Raw genomic sequence first — 15,304 nt, 5'->3', positions numbered from 1 at the left:
ATTTTATTATCATTTATCATTGATTGCACGTGTGTAGTTATTTCTTAAAAGCTTTTAAATTAATTCTTTCTATTTTAAAATGTATCAATCGAATCAAGTAAGTAATTGTTGTTTATGAACTATGAATAGAGACATTGATATGTGAAGTTTGCTTTCAATAATTTTAACTAGATTTTATGTGACCCAATATAATTGGTCTGAAAAAACTAGTATATTGATAAGGTAAGGAATTTTTTAATATTATATTATTAATGTTTTTAAAATGTTGTAGATAATATGCTTTTTTGTTACTTCTCATATTTACCGACACTTTGAACTAGTGCACTCCAATTCTAAACGCTTCTGCTAATTGTAATATTTATCTGATAGGAACTTTGATAACTATGATATTGATAAGAAGGACGGAAAATGATTTTGAACATTTTTTTTGTTTTCTTTCAAATGTTATGATTTATATACCTATGCTTCACTATTCAAATGATATAAATAAGTTTTAAATGGCTGTATGATTTATCTATTAGCTTTACAAATATTGCTGTACTTAGATTATAATCATAGACTTAACAATAGACAGAACATTAGGTATGATAACGCGTACATGTGGGTGGAGCTTGTTCCGAGGATCGGGCGTCTTATCACATTGTCTTATCATTTATAAAATAATAAAATTGAACGAACGCTATAATTGGCTGTCATCGGAGGCCAATTCTCTCACACTTATGATAAAACTCATGCTGCCTCTCTTAATTCGTTTGGCATGACCACGCCTCCCAGTCCTCGGGCCTAAATATGTTCCGTCTATGATTATAATCCGTCTAATCCTTATGTTCCGTCTATGATTATAACCTAACATAATATTTTGGTATGTTGGTCACTCTTATATTAAATCCAATATGTCATGATAAGAGATAGATATCATTTTTTTATCATTGACCATTGATTGTATGTGTGGAATTTTTACTAAAAAGTTTCAAATTAATTATTTCTATTTTAAAATAAATCAATTGAACCAAGTAAGGAATTATTGTGGTTTATGAACTATGAATGGAGTCATTGATATAATATATTATGAGGTTTGTTTTCAACAATTTTAACTATATATTGTGTCGCAATATTATTGGTCTGAAAAACTAGTGTATTGATAAGGTAACGTATTATTTCACATGATAAAATAGATATTCTATTTTGTCATGTTATTTAATATAATATTATTATTGTTTTTGTAAGCTATCACATTTTTTGTTACTTCTCATATTTAGTATTTACCTCTATTTTGAATTTTTGCACTACAATTCAGAACTCTTCTGATATTTGTTAATATTTATGTGATCCGAACTTTGGTAAGTTTGATACTTTTGAACATTTTTTATTTGTTTTCGTTCAAATGTTATGTTATTTGTTACTAATCAAATTTAAATTGTTTATTTATATTACAAATATTTTTTATTCGTGACTCGACTTGTAGCAATATCAGATTGTATTTCTTTGTTCAACATATATATCCACTGTTATCTCATTATCATAATAAGTGTGCCTCAACTTGTTACTTGGGTTGGGAAACTATTTCGGGTGATACGATTTATCCATAAGTATGAAAACTAGAATAAGGAGATCAAACTCGTATGGCTGCTCACAATCCACATGATAAAACGCCCCGTAATGAGTCACACGATTAAATGATCACAGGCTGCGCTGCAATCGCTAGAGTTGCTATTTCAATCTGTGTAATATAAGAATTATTCATGTTTTTTGGAAAATATATGCATTATTTTGAACCATGACCCTTTTTAAATTGTATAGCTGGTACCATTACGTTTTTATACATGTGCATATGATGTGTATATTTCACAAACATTTATTTTTGTTTTTGTGAAAATATTTCAACTATTCAATCTAGTAAACACTATATTATATTGTTATTTTATACCTATATATCTGTGTTCACAGTAAGTCTGAGCTCAATACTATTCGATACACCAAACACATGTTTCTTCTCGAACGATCGTTTTATTCCGATATGTATCGTTACACTCTAAATTGTTCTTTAAGAATCTTTATGTTTATTAAATATTATACTCATTTGCACAAGTATAAATGCGTAATCGTACAAGATATAAAATGTAAAAAAGGGCCATAGTTCAAAATAATGCATATATTTTCCAAAAAAACTTTTTAAAAAACGTTTATCCCTATACCTCTGAAGTAAAGTAGAAACCGTAGGGACTGCAGCGCAGCTTGTGGCCGTTTTATCGTATGACTCATTTCGGGACGTTATCAGAATTAATGGAGTTTGGTTTTCTTATTCTAGTCTTCATGGCTGCAAGTTATGTTGGTAGCATGATATTATTTTAACATTACCAGCATAAAATTAATTTATTTCCGTAAAAAAGTTATTCTGTATCCACTGTATATTTATAAATGTTTTCCAGTAAAAACCATTTACTATTATTTTTCAGACCTATTTTATTGGAGGAATTGAATAATTCATCCAATTTTATATTTTAATGGCTGACTTAAATGACTAATTAAATTTATCTGATATTTGTTAAACTTATTTAATATTTATCAAACAAATATATAATACAATTATTATATAAGTATATTTTCTTTTGATTCCATTCCTATTTACTTATACCATATTATGTTAATTTTTAATTTATAATTAATGTCATGTGTTATATTCATTATATTAAACATTAAGGTGTTAACCCGTTGATTTATAAAAATAAAGAAACAAATAACCAATAAAATATGTTACCCTATTGTCTATAAATTTGGAAGATGATTAATAGTACCTGGTTACAGTTTTCACATTTGTAATACAAATTTTTTCTATTTCAAAAAAAGTTGTAAGGGACTTTTACTTAAATCGTTTTTTAATAATATTTAATGTATTTTTTCATATATTAAAAACACTTAATAACTTTTGTTCGACTTTTAATCTTAACCATGTCCATTACACGAACATGTTCAGTGGGGCCCATTATCTTGAAGAATAAATAAAAAAAAAAATCATAACTTTAGAGTAGGATCTCGAAAATTAATTTTTTGAATGTAAAAATATAACTTAGTCTAACATAGAACTATTTGATAAAATATGAAGTATTCAAATCCCGAGAAAAAATAAACCAATGAATAAAAACCGGGAAAACCCAAATATATAAAAATAAAACGTGGGTGCAAGCACGTGTGTTTGAAACTTCTTTTGTAGTTTTTAGTGATAACTAGTCTTTTCTGAAAATGAACAATCTCATAGCATGAACTGATAGGGTTTTAGGTTCAAGTTAGTGTACAAGATACTTATAATATATAACACATAAGTCATAAGTCATAACCTATAATAATAATAATGTTAATGATTATATCATTATACGGACAATTAAAATCAAAAACATCACTCGACTTGTTATTAAAAACCATTTTGGTTGGGTTTCTTTGTTAAAATCAAATTATTATAAGCACATATAATATACACCGGCTGTAGTCACTCGGTCGCTGTTCTCATTGAACAATTTAAATCGAAAACACCCCTCGACTTGTCATGTCTAACCTTGGGTGTGTTTCGGACTTCAAACAGCTATAACTTCAAAACAAACTCCGAACGCCAAATACTAACTTACCATCGTTTTTAGCATGTTTGACTGCTTACGTTAAAACAAAAACATTTTAATAAGGGGTGTCTGATAAAACAGAAATATACTAAATACCTAAATAGTTAAAATTAATTATAATAATCGGATTTATATTTTATTTATTTTTTGGTGTTAAGGAAATTAGCGTTTCGAGAGCATAATTCTACTACACATCATTTTTTGGCGTTGTACCCTTCGTAAAGAAGTTTCTTCAAATACCAACGAAAACCTAACTAAACTAAAACTAAACCAAAAGTACTCTTATTGCAATGGTAATTAGTTAAGCATTAAAATGTATTACAAAGATATTTATTTTATTTACCAAATTTATACATATGCTTACACATATAATATTGAAATAACTATAAGCAGTAAAAGCACTAATACAAATTATAGATCCTCATTAGCTGTTAATACGGAATAATAATTTTAAAAATTTAAAAATATAAATTTAATAATACAATTGATTATACTTATTATAATTTAGAATACACCTGTTATTTAATATTTTGAAAAAAACAACAATACTACTAGAATACAGATTAAAAAATTAACATTTTACTAAATTATTCATATTTTATTTATTATAATATATAATATTTAGGTTTTTGTTCTGAAGTTTTTATTCTTGGTTTTTTTCCGTTAACTTAAGTTTAGACTATTCCTTGCCACTGATTTTAATATTTAGGTTATTGTTCTGAAGTTTTTATTCTTGGTTTTTTTCCGTTAACTTAAGTTTAGACTATTCCTTGCCACTGATTTTAAATTCTGAGCGGAGTGAAAGAATGTATTGATTTTACAATGATGTGTGTTTTTTATTTTTCTGTCCGTCAGCAACATTTGAGATAGTAAGCATGCTTTCTATTTTCTGATAGAAAAGTGAACCTAGTTGGTACTTTTGGGAGTTCAAAATTGAAAATTCCAAGTAGTTTTAGAAAGCGTCGAGAAAAACTACCGACAAATTACTAATAACCGCTAAAAATAGGATTTTAATTTCTAACGATTTGTCTAACACCATACCAACAAATAAAAAATAATAATATTATAAGGACAACGCTAACTGCTCAGAATCGATTTCGTATACAATGGTTTATCATTGTATTCAAATATAACACATCCAATGTGGTACCCACTTGTCCACCTTTTTAATTTTAGATGTAGTTAGATTAACCTAAGTAGCAGTCTTTATTATAATAAACACCATAGTGCTAATCTCAGATTAAGTCCATCATGGCAATATTTGAACTTTTCTTAAACGGTAGTCCTGGTGCTCTTTTTGGATTTTTCTTATTGTCGTGGTTTAAGAGACGCTACAAACCCTTTAAGTGCTTTCTTGGTCTTAGAAACATCATTGAAAAATTGCTTTTAGCAGTAGCATTTTTTTTTGGTTGATTGACCTATTCTTAAAGTTAAAGGTAGGAACATGATATGCGTTTGTAGTTGCTGTAAGCTTTTTTATATTTTCCATAGGTTCACCTACACAAAAGTGGCTTAAAAAGGGAAGTATCTTGAAAAATCCAAAGTTTAAACACAGATAATGTACTTACTTTTATTTTCTACGTTAGTTTGGTCCATTCATTTTTATATTAAAACAAACCACACATAATTAGTTCTGCTAAATTCAAATTTCTTCTGATGTATGTATGGACTACATCATACGGGGATTGCATGCATCTCGCTTGATATTAAATAGTAGGTACCAGGTAGTTGTCTAAATTTTTTATTCAGTGTATTGATTGTTGTAATACTGGTACAAATTTTACAATTTTATTTTTCAATTAAACCAATAGTTAACAGTTTAAGACTAATATATTAAAACCTGATATCCAATACTATGACAATTATAGATCGTGCGATAAATCAAATTAAAAATATTTTTTCTACAATAATGGTAGCTGTATCAGAAATCGATATTTTGTATTAATTTACTTTATTTTTTTTTTCAGGTATATCTAATTTAATTTTAAACTGATATCCAATATCCCAATTGTGCCAATATCAATAATTAAATAATAAATATAAAGATATTAATATGTGTATGACTCATACCAATAGTAAATATGTTAACAGTATTAAACTTGATTTATCAAAATTATATAATATAATATTAATTTTTTGTAATTATAAATAAATTTTTTTCAGCTAGGCACCTAATTTTCAAGAATCTAAAATGTAAGATCTACATATATCAAGATCTAATAAACAATTCAATTTGAATAATAACATAGTATAGTTATATGTACGTATTGTATTGCAATAGAATAACTATTATAGTTTATTTCAGCATAAACATTAGTTAAACAGGTAAAAAAAAATTCAATTATATAATATATCTTTATCTTGTAACTTATATATAAATGATGAAAAATACATTTAGGCCTTGACAAATCGTATTAAATAATGATTTAAAATCAAAATATAAAATTTAATAGGTACGGAACAAAAATTATATTAAAAGAAAAATTATGAGTAAAAGAAAAATACCTCGAGAAAAGTCTTGTAGAATAACTAAAAATATTAAACTAAATACAACAAGCAGTTATAATGTGATGCATGAACACAATTACTTTCATATTAATAATAAAAAAGGCCGATGGTCAATCGGAAATACTGAAATAATAGCAAATGATTATGATAAATGTGATTCTATACCAGAATGGTGTATAGCCAACAGTTCAAGTGATGAAGAAGATGATACTAAAGTTATGCCTCTTTCTCATATATTGAAAATAGAACTTGAAAAAGACCTACAATATGAGGTGAGATTTTGTTGAATTATGTTTTAAATGTACCTAAACCATAATTATTGTTTGTAACTTCCAAATTCCAGTACAAAAAAAAGAAATGTGCAAATGATTTATTACCATTTAATGAAGAACAAATGTATAGGGAATTAAATAATACAAATAATCATGATTTGTCAAATATTTCTAATGATTCAAATAATATAATAAGTGAAAATATTGTATTAAATGATGGAAAACAATATAAAATAATGCAAATAGTTCCATTAGATAATGATGCAACTATTATACAAAATCAAAATATTACAAATGGTAGGTGTCTCTATAAATATATTAAACTTTCATAAAATATAAATTTGAAAATTTAAATACTTTTTCTAGGCACTGAATTTCAAACAAAATTGAGTAATCAACCATGTATGAAACTTACTGTTAAGAACAATTGTACTCATAATGAATTATTAAATACTTCAATGAATACAAAAGCAAGAAAAGATGATAAAAATTTGCAAAATTATTTATTGAGCTCATCTTTACATCTAAGCAATTTACTGTTTGCAAAAACAGCACATTCTTCATACGATAATGCTGATTTTGCAAAAACAGATACACCTACAAACAATGTAATTATAAATTATTAACACATACATATTATTTTTAACTACTGTGCTATATTATAATATAGTGACTAGTCCAATCAGTGGTGTATCTAGAGAGGGTAGAGAGGGGGTGATTGGACAGTTGCCCCAGGTGCCAAATCCCCGAGTCCCATAAAAGGGTGTCTTTGCTTGAAGTTCAAAGTACCTAATGCTGATAATGAATTTATATTTTTACTATATGTTACATTAATAATTTTACAGTTTAACATATTGCACCTATTAATAAAATAAAATATATAAAATAAATATAAAAATAAAATTTTGGCTGCATACTAGTTGCATCCCAAGTATAACTACGTTAAAATGTCTAATCTGAAAGTCAGCCCGGGTTTTAGTTTGTTATGTCATAATTTTTTTGCAATTTATCTGAGTTGCCCGATTAATATTTACTGTTTTGAAGCAACAACTATAATATTTTTTCAATACATAATATAAATAATATTTGATTAAGTACAAGAGGTGATGTTGCTGATGGAACAGCGTTTCCCAACCTTTTTCCCTCACGGCACTCTACTCATAATCATTTTTAGATGTAGCACACTTGACACTGACTTATACTGTATATGTTTGATATATATTTTTAACATTAAGATATTAGGCTTCATCATATTAATACCAAAAAAGTAGCATATATCAGTAAATGACTAGCAAATGATTTAAAATGGTATGTTTATTTAGACTAGGAAAACTCATGTAAAATAATATTTTAATTTATTACAAATATTAAATTTATTGATATGGAAAAACAGAGACATTACATTACAATTACATTATAAAAATCTAGTCCTAGTGAAAAATTTGGGATTAATTTCACTTCAATATATTTTAACTTATTATCAAAATTTTACCTAAGCGTGATTAGTAAACAAGAGATTTGGCGGCATACCTATGGATGCCTCACGGCCATAGGCGCAAATTGACTAAATTTTTTGGGGGGATTCAAGCCCTCCTCTCTATAGGCCATATTTCTTACTTCCACAGAATATAAAAATTAGTACTAATTACTAGATTTTGAACTGGGAGGACTTCACTGAAATTTGGGGGGACTAAGTCCCCCAAACCCTCCCCCCCCGTATTTGTGCCAATGCTCACAGCACACTAGCTGGGAAACGCTGTGATAGAAGATTAGATTGTATGAAATCTGTGATCCGCGCCTAAAACCACAGGCATATAATATTTTATGTCTATATTTCTAAAACCATGTAGACATGTAGTTTTAACTGTTTAATAACATTTGTTTTATATAAGTCGGAATTATAGTACAGTGGAGTTTTAAATTTAAAATTTTCTAGTTATGTATTTAAAATAAAATAAACTCTTAAATTGATTTAATTTTTATTGTTTTACTTTTTGTTCATATATTATGTCCAATTTAAAAATTTTTTTATAATATTCATGATGAAATAATTTATTTGAAATTTACTTATCAATGATGAGTTTTTTGTATATTTATTAAAAAATTTAAAATGTTAGTACAATAAACTAATCAATACAATTTAAATACTAAAAATATATTTTAACAAACAGCTAGTAAAATTGGGACACTACATTTTTCATAGCTTACGTGCAGTCATCTCAATAAGTATATGTAATATACCTAAAAAAAAAATCGATAATTATTTTGTTATTATTAGAGACCAGATTTATATGCATGTAAATATGCACTTTAAACATTTCAAAATTAATATTTAATATGCAATTAAAAAGCATAAAATATTCAAAATAATGTTTGATTATCACACCTATTTATTTATTGTAAAGTTATAAAATCAAAACATTAATGATGAAAAAATAAATAAACTACAATATTAAATTATATAATGATGATAAAAATGAATTAAGATCAAAAAATATACAATTTATTTGTTTTTTTAAAAACAATAAGTAGCAATAATATGTTCCATATTGATCAGTTAAATGATGACGGTGGTTTCAGTTGCGTAATTAGAAATTTGGTTTAGGGGGGGGGGGGGATATACGTTTTAGCAAACATGAATGGTTATTATCAATACTTAGATCAAAATGTTAACGGTTAAAAAAAAGTTTTTTGGGGGGATCCATCCCCCCTAATTATGCCCCTGAGTGGTTTGTGACAATATGTTTGATTGCAGAAACACTTCTTACCACATCAGCGCTTGTTATGGTTGCATATTTATAACTTAACAACATTTCCGGGGAAAAATGTTTGATAGCAGACTCTTAAAGTCAACATTCTCACCTTGGTGTATTTCAGAAATTTCTTTTAAAATTAGCTAGCCTTTTTTTTATTAATAATTTCAGAACATTTTTTAAAATGAATAAACTCTCTTCATTTTCAGAAAGATTAATTATAGAATTTGTAACTTGTTCAAAAATTTCTAAAGCATTTATGAGGAGGAGCTTTCAAAAATATCTTTTTCCCGTTGTTAATTGAATCGTTTATTTCATAAAAAATATCCATAATCTTTTCAGCGATCCGATGAATCCCATGAGCAGCACAAGTCACATGAATAAAATGGTTATGAATTGTTAGCAGCCTTAACCATGTATGGGGCTGCATCGGATAACATCAACAAAACTTTTTCGTCCTTACCTCCCTCTTGCCATAATACTCTAAGACAATCATTTACACATTTTGGTATGGTATTATTATTTGTTTTTTCTAGAACTTTTGATGCTAAAAGATACAATTTTGATGGTGAATCGATATTTAATTTTCCAACAATAAAGTTTGCAATATATTTGCCTTGGCATTGTAAAGTAACAAACACAAATAATGTTATATAAAACAAACTTGTTTTTATAATACGTTGGTTATTGCTGAATGTACGCTTCAAACTACAGTCGTCAGTCTATCAGTCCATGTTCAGTAGTATTGACGATAAGTTGATATGTTAGACAAAGTAGATAGGATAAAATTATATGATGGGAAAACCAGTAAATAAATAACCTACCAACTAATTAGTAATAAATAATAATGATCTACGGAAACGTTATATTATATTTTTAATTTTTGTGTTGTGGAACAAATTTATATATAATAATTGTACATCAAGTTATAAAATTAAATTAAAACATTTAAATGTATACGTATTATGCAAAAACATGTGTTTTTATGGAAAATATGCAAAAATATACAAAATAAAAATTTGTAATATTATTTATTTAAGTATGGTTGATGAAAACCCATTTACTGCATGTAATTGCTTATAGAATATGAACATGTATTATATGCAAAATCCAGTATTTAATTATTATTATTTTTATTATTATTATTAAGTGTTGATTGTATATTATGTAATAAATAGTTTAATTACAAATATTTATTGCATTAATATTTTAGGTATGTCCACCATTACATTGGATTCATTTAATATATTTAGCGATAAAAAATTCTGCTACCGAGAATGTAACTTGTTATGATATACAACGTATAGTCAGGTATTTTATTTTATTCAACTATTTTATTTTGATACTTAATAATATTCCTGTGTTATTTTTAGATGTTGGTTCCCCTATTTTTGTAAAAAATCATATGTCAAATTTATTCGTATAATATTAAGTCATATTAATCATAACTGTCAAAAATATTTTCACTGTAATTCATTTACAATTATGATTCACCAAGATGATACATGGACAGTTAATAATATCCATATAAATACTTTGGAAGATAGTTTGATGAAAATTGTTGAAAATAATGAGAATGAAATAAAATCAGCAATGGCTCATCCTGGTAACTTATATTAATAAATTGTTCAAGGAATGGTCAAACTATTTCTTTTTTTTTAAGATCCATTGATCGTAAAATAAAATTTGCTATATAATATTACTATGTTTATTAAATATATATATATATAATATTATGTGCTTTATATACATATTGTTGTCTTCACTCTTTTTGTTTAAGATAAAATTTTTTACTTTATATTATCATGATTTCGATAGTTTGCCCATCCCTTAACCAAGGCTGGGCAAGTTAATGATTTTTTTTAACTCAGTTAAGTTAAGTTAATATGCATCAATAACAAAAAGTTAAAAGTTAATTTAACTATAGGTTAACTCAGTTAAGTTAAAAGTTAATACACACTTTTTGTTAACTTTTTATCAAGTTAAAAAAAAATTTTATTTGTTTATACAACGCTTGCGTACTTAATTTTTTTCCAACCCAAAACTAAATTATAGGATATAGTATTAATACTTCATACAGTATTTCCATATAAGTTAGATTCAAATAATATACATTTTTAACTTTAAACAATTTACAATACATATTTTTTTACATGAAAACAAAATAGACTGAAATAGTGAAATATTATAAAATTAAAAACAAAATAAATTAACTCGTTAATTTCACTTAAATTAAGAAAGAAATTTATCAAGTTAACAGTTAAGTTAATGAAAAGCCAAAAGTAAAAAGTTAAAATAAAATTAACTTTTTAACTTAACTTTAACTTTTAAACTCGTTAATGCCTTGCCCTTAACTATATAATATATTTAATTTTTATTACTCAAATTTTAACAGAGATCCCAAAGTAAATACTTTATTCAAGGTGACCCAAATATTTTGTTTTATTGCATACACTGTATAATATACAGTTATAATACATTTATAATATATATGTTTTAAGTTAAATACATATAATATAATTGCCTTGTATTTTACAATTACAGATCAATTATCAACGATAGTAAAAGGATATGGTATACTTTATTTGGGGTGCAGCCAAAATGACAGTTTTTGATATGAAAATAATTTAAATTATAACTGAATAAACAAGAAATTCATGACTATAATCCAGAGACTACTACTAAATTTTCCATAAAATGGTATTTAAATTTCTTAAAAATATTATATGCATAGTACAAAATATATGGCTGCCTAGTTATTAATAAAATACATCTAATTTTGTATATTTTAGTTATTTTGTAGTAATTTATAATATTAATACAACTTACCGGCTTGCGTATTAATAATAAGTAATAACAATATAAATATAATATTAAATATCTACACAGAAAAACCGTCTCTCTTGTACATTTGTAAGACGAAGACACCGCGTCATGGGGTGTAGCATCTTCTTAAATAGTGTTTTCCAGTTTTGAATCTATTATTAGAAGGTTATCTCAAATTGTCAGGTTTTTATACCACAAACCTATTCACACCAGTCCACGGTACATTGGTATGACTTATAAGTTATAGCCAATGCTTGAATTGAGAAAAGGCGCTAGGTGACGGAGTCCCTCTTGTTTTTTAAAAAAATATTTATTTGTACCCTTTTAATTATATCTTAATCAATAAGACATTTAAATATTTAGGTACTCACATTTCTTTTTATACTTTTGCATCCCCATTTAATTTTTTTCCAAATCAAGCATGGCCTATAAGTTTAAATAAATAAGTTATAAGTTAATTGCAGCAGTTGGAAATTGTAATTGCAGTTGATTACTAACGTTTGAGATTTGTTGTTTGCAAATATTTGTTCAACCTGTCATTACTAAGTACTAAAAGAAAAATTAACCAATACTAGTAATATCATAAATATAATAAAACATCCTTTGAAATAAGGACTGATTTATCATTATATAGTATATACACCGATTTATCATTGAATTCAAATTTAAAACAACCATTAGTTATCTACTCAAGGTAGTCTCGAAACCTAGCTTTTATATAAAAAATCAACTTCCGTTTTTTTTTTTTTTTTTAATTACACTAGTATTTTAATATTAACACTGTATTATTTTATATCTTATAGATCGACAAAAATCATTTTATCTTAAATGGTAAATTTGTTGAACATAATATACAGTTCAATTAAAAAGTCAATACTTTATTATATGTGTTAGCAGTACACAACTACACCAGTATATAATATGTCACATTGACATTTATATTTAGAATAATATACCTTTTGTAAAAAAACGTTTATATATATTTAGAATAATATACATATTGTAAAAAACATTTATATATATTTTTTTTAATTTAATATTTTAATTTCCTATGTAATTTATGTTTAATGTGAGTTGGGAACTGGTTAAAATTATTAGCCATTAGAGCATTTATTCAAAACCAGCTGAAATTATTTTTTGCGGTAAAAATACACTAATACAACAAATAAGGGTAGGTATAAGATATACATATGTTTGATTCTACTTGTGTTTCCATTATTTTTAAATTATGTGTATATAGTCAATACACACAGAACTTATTATAATTAATTGGATTGATCGATATAAGAATTTAATTAGATAAAATTATATATTTTATTGTGTTAAATTAAGATAATATATTTTTTTTATGAAGTTAAATTCAATAAATTGTATAATATTTAAAATATTTTGACTGATTGGGTATGTTTCATAATAAAGAAATAACTATTATTTAATTAAGATTTTTATATTTTATATTTTAGCATTGTATAAGTGTACATTTTACTCTTATTTGAAATAATAGTGTGTCAAACTAAACTGGTATTTACATTATTTATATAAAATAAGTATTTTATAGGCTTCTAATCAATTAATCATTTTAGAAGATATCTATTATATCATCTTTTTATATACAATACTATTAAAAATAGTAAAATTATATGCGAGAGTTTTAATGTCATTTGGTCATACACATAATATTCAACCTCAAAATAATTTTGGTTAGTTAATTATACATAATATTATTTTATGTGTATCATGTATAGGTACAAGAATTAAATTTTCATGCCTTACAATATTTGTTAAAATGTATTAAATCTCTTATTTTATTAGGAAACTTATTTTCCAATATGTAATTTTAGGAATTCCAATTATATTACCTATCCAACTTTAAAAGTAGAACCATTAAATTGTTTAAGTTTAACTATATAATTATTTTGGTACAGTTTACTTTATCATTTGGCCATAATATATCCATATGTTGGGTACCTACATTTCAGTAAATCTAACCCGTAACATATTTGATATAAGAGATAAGACAGTCAATATTATTGACAGTACTTAAGATACCTATAGATACCTACTATCCTACTGACAGTATTGTTAATCCTATAATGTGAGTTAATTGATTATAAATTTATAAATATTAATTATAGGTAACATGTTTAATATTTTAATAAATTGCTTTTAATTTCAGATTCTTAGTGGAGCAATATTTATATTACAATTGTGTAATACAAGTTTCCTCATAAGTTGTTCATGTATAATTTTAAAAATATAAAACAATATTTTTAACATTAAACATTAAAGTCCAAAATTATATAAAATATGTTCGAATCAAAAAAAATTTCAAATTACTTGACAGTTTGTATAAAATTCATAAAAATTTTAATATTTGTACCTAAAGTTTGAAAATTTAGTACAAAGTTAAATATATTATCATAAAAATGAGTTATAGAAAAAAGTTGAGCGCAATCCACAAATATTTTTATGAATGTCCGGAAGTTTAAATGTTGACAATATTCCTTCACTATTATAATAATTTATAATATAATATAAAAGTACAGTGTTTTCGGCAAAAGTTAATTATTCACCCTCCCGTACTACTATTAGTAAAATAAACTAATATAATTTATCAATATAAAATATATATAATGAAATAGGTACTACTTAGTAATATATATTGAATACGGATAGACAATCTTCTTGAAGATTCTTTTTTGCATTGTATGCCATGGTTTATTGAATTATATTTTAAAAATTAGTGACCTTCTCAATGTCGAGGTACACTCTGATACCTACTATACAACAGAAAGGTTACCTAAATTTAGAATTTTAATTTAGACTTTTTAAGTCATTTTGGAGATTATTATGTTAGGTAACAATAAGGATCAGAGAATATTCGACTGAAAAGTGGAAGTCCTGATTTGATCTTAAGTTGGAAGGTTTGGCGAGTATCTGTATGTCATTAATGTAATTATGTAGATATTCAGTACAACACACAAATAATACAGGTAAAATATATAGTAATTTATATTTTTTACTTAAAGTTGTGTACCCCTTTGTGGTGGTTACGCAAAAAAAAGTACCTATGTGGTTATGTGCTATTTAAATAATAATTTTATTTTTTCACAAGTTCTTGAATGATATCTATTATTTTCTAAAAATAACATGGTTAGTCGTTAGTGTTCTATATATTATATTTTTATAATAATTTACTGAAATAGTGAAATAGATCTGTGAACAGTTTATCTGAACCTGTAGGCTGTAGCCTCATTCAGTCATATGCATGTTGTTAAAAGAATGTACCTACCATCTATTCTGTGTATGTACCCACTAATTACTTCCCTAATAA

The 15,304-nt window shown here is 25.5% G+C and overlaps 1 protein-coding gene across 10 annotated transcripts; it reads left to right on the top strand.

Annotated features, from left to right (window-relative positions):
- LOC132949288 (uncharacterized) lies at positions 1 to 13,428 on the top strand. 10 transcript variants are annotated; one of them, XR_009665074.1, is made up of 11 exons: positions 19 to 97; positions 172 to 222; positions 5,579 to 5,686; positions 5,775 to 5,936; positions 6,065 to 6,391; positions 6,463 to 6,688; positions 6,758 to 6,999; positions 10,358 to 10,455; positions 10,518 to 10,750; positions 11,689 to 11,844; positions 12,774 to 13,427. XR_009665074.1 is itself a non-coding variant. In XM_061020101.1 (9 exons), the coding sequence occupies exons 4-9, from the start codon at positions 6,098 to 6,100 to the stop codon at positions 11,757 to 11,759; spliced, it is 1,164 nt and encodes a 387-aa protein (XP_060876084.1). In that variant the 5' UTR covers positions 29 to 222; positions 5,579 to 5,686; positions 5,775 to 5,936; positions 6,065 to 6,097; the 3' UTR covers positions 11,760 to 12,767. The 10 variants fall into 10 exon arrangements, 1 of the variants encoding a protein (XP_060876084.1); XR_009665075.1 differs by having other exon boundaries at positions 29 to 222; positions 5,779 to 5,936; XR_009665077.1 differs by lacking the exons at positions 19 to 97; positions 172 to 222 and adding an exon at positions 943 to 1,073.
- The last annotated feature ends 1,876 nt before the right edge of the window (positions 13,429 to 15,304 follow it).

Source organism: Metopolophium dirhodum, chromosome 7 (assembly GCF_019925205.1).
Source record: "Metopolophium dirhodum isolate CAU chromosome 7, ASM1992520v1, whole genome shotgun sequence".
NCBI classification, from domain to species: Eukaryota; Metazoa; Arthropoda; class Insecta; order Hemiptera; family Aphididae; genus Metopolophium; species Metopolophium dirhodum.
This window is presented reverse-complemented; position numbering and strand designations above follow the sequence as displayed.

Excerpts from the sequence above, each read along its gene's own strand:
- LOC132949288 (XM_061020101.1), top strand. The coding sequence starts at position 6,098 with ATGAGTAAAAGAAAAATACCTCGAGAAAAGTCTTGTAGAATAACTAAA. Across the intron at positions 7,000-10,357 it reads CAGATACACCTACAAACAAT|GTATGTCCACCATTACATTG; the intron begins GTAATTATAAAT and ends TTAATATTTTAG. Across the intron at positions 10,456-10,517 it reads GATATACAACGTATAGTCAG|ATGTTGGTTCCCCTATTTTT; the intron begins GTATTTTATTTT and ends TGTTATTTTTAG.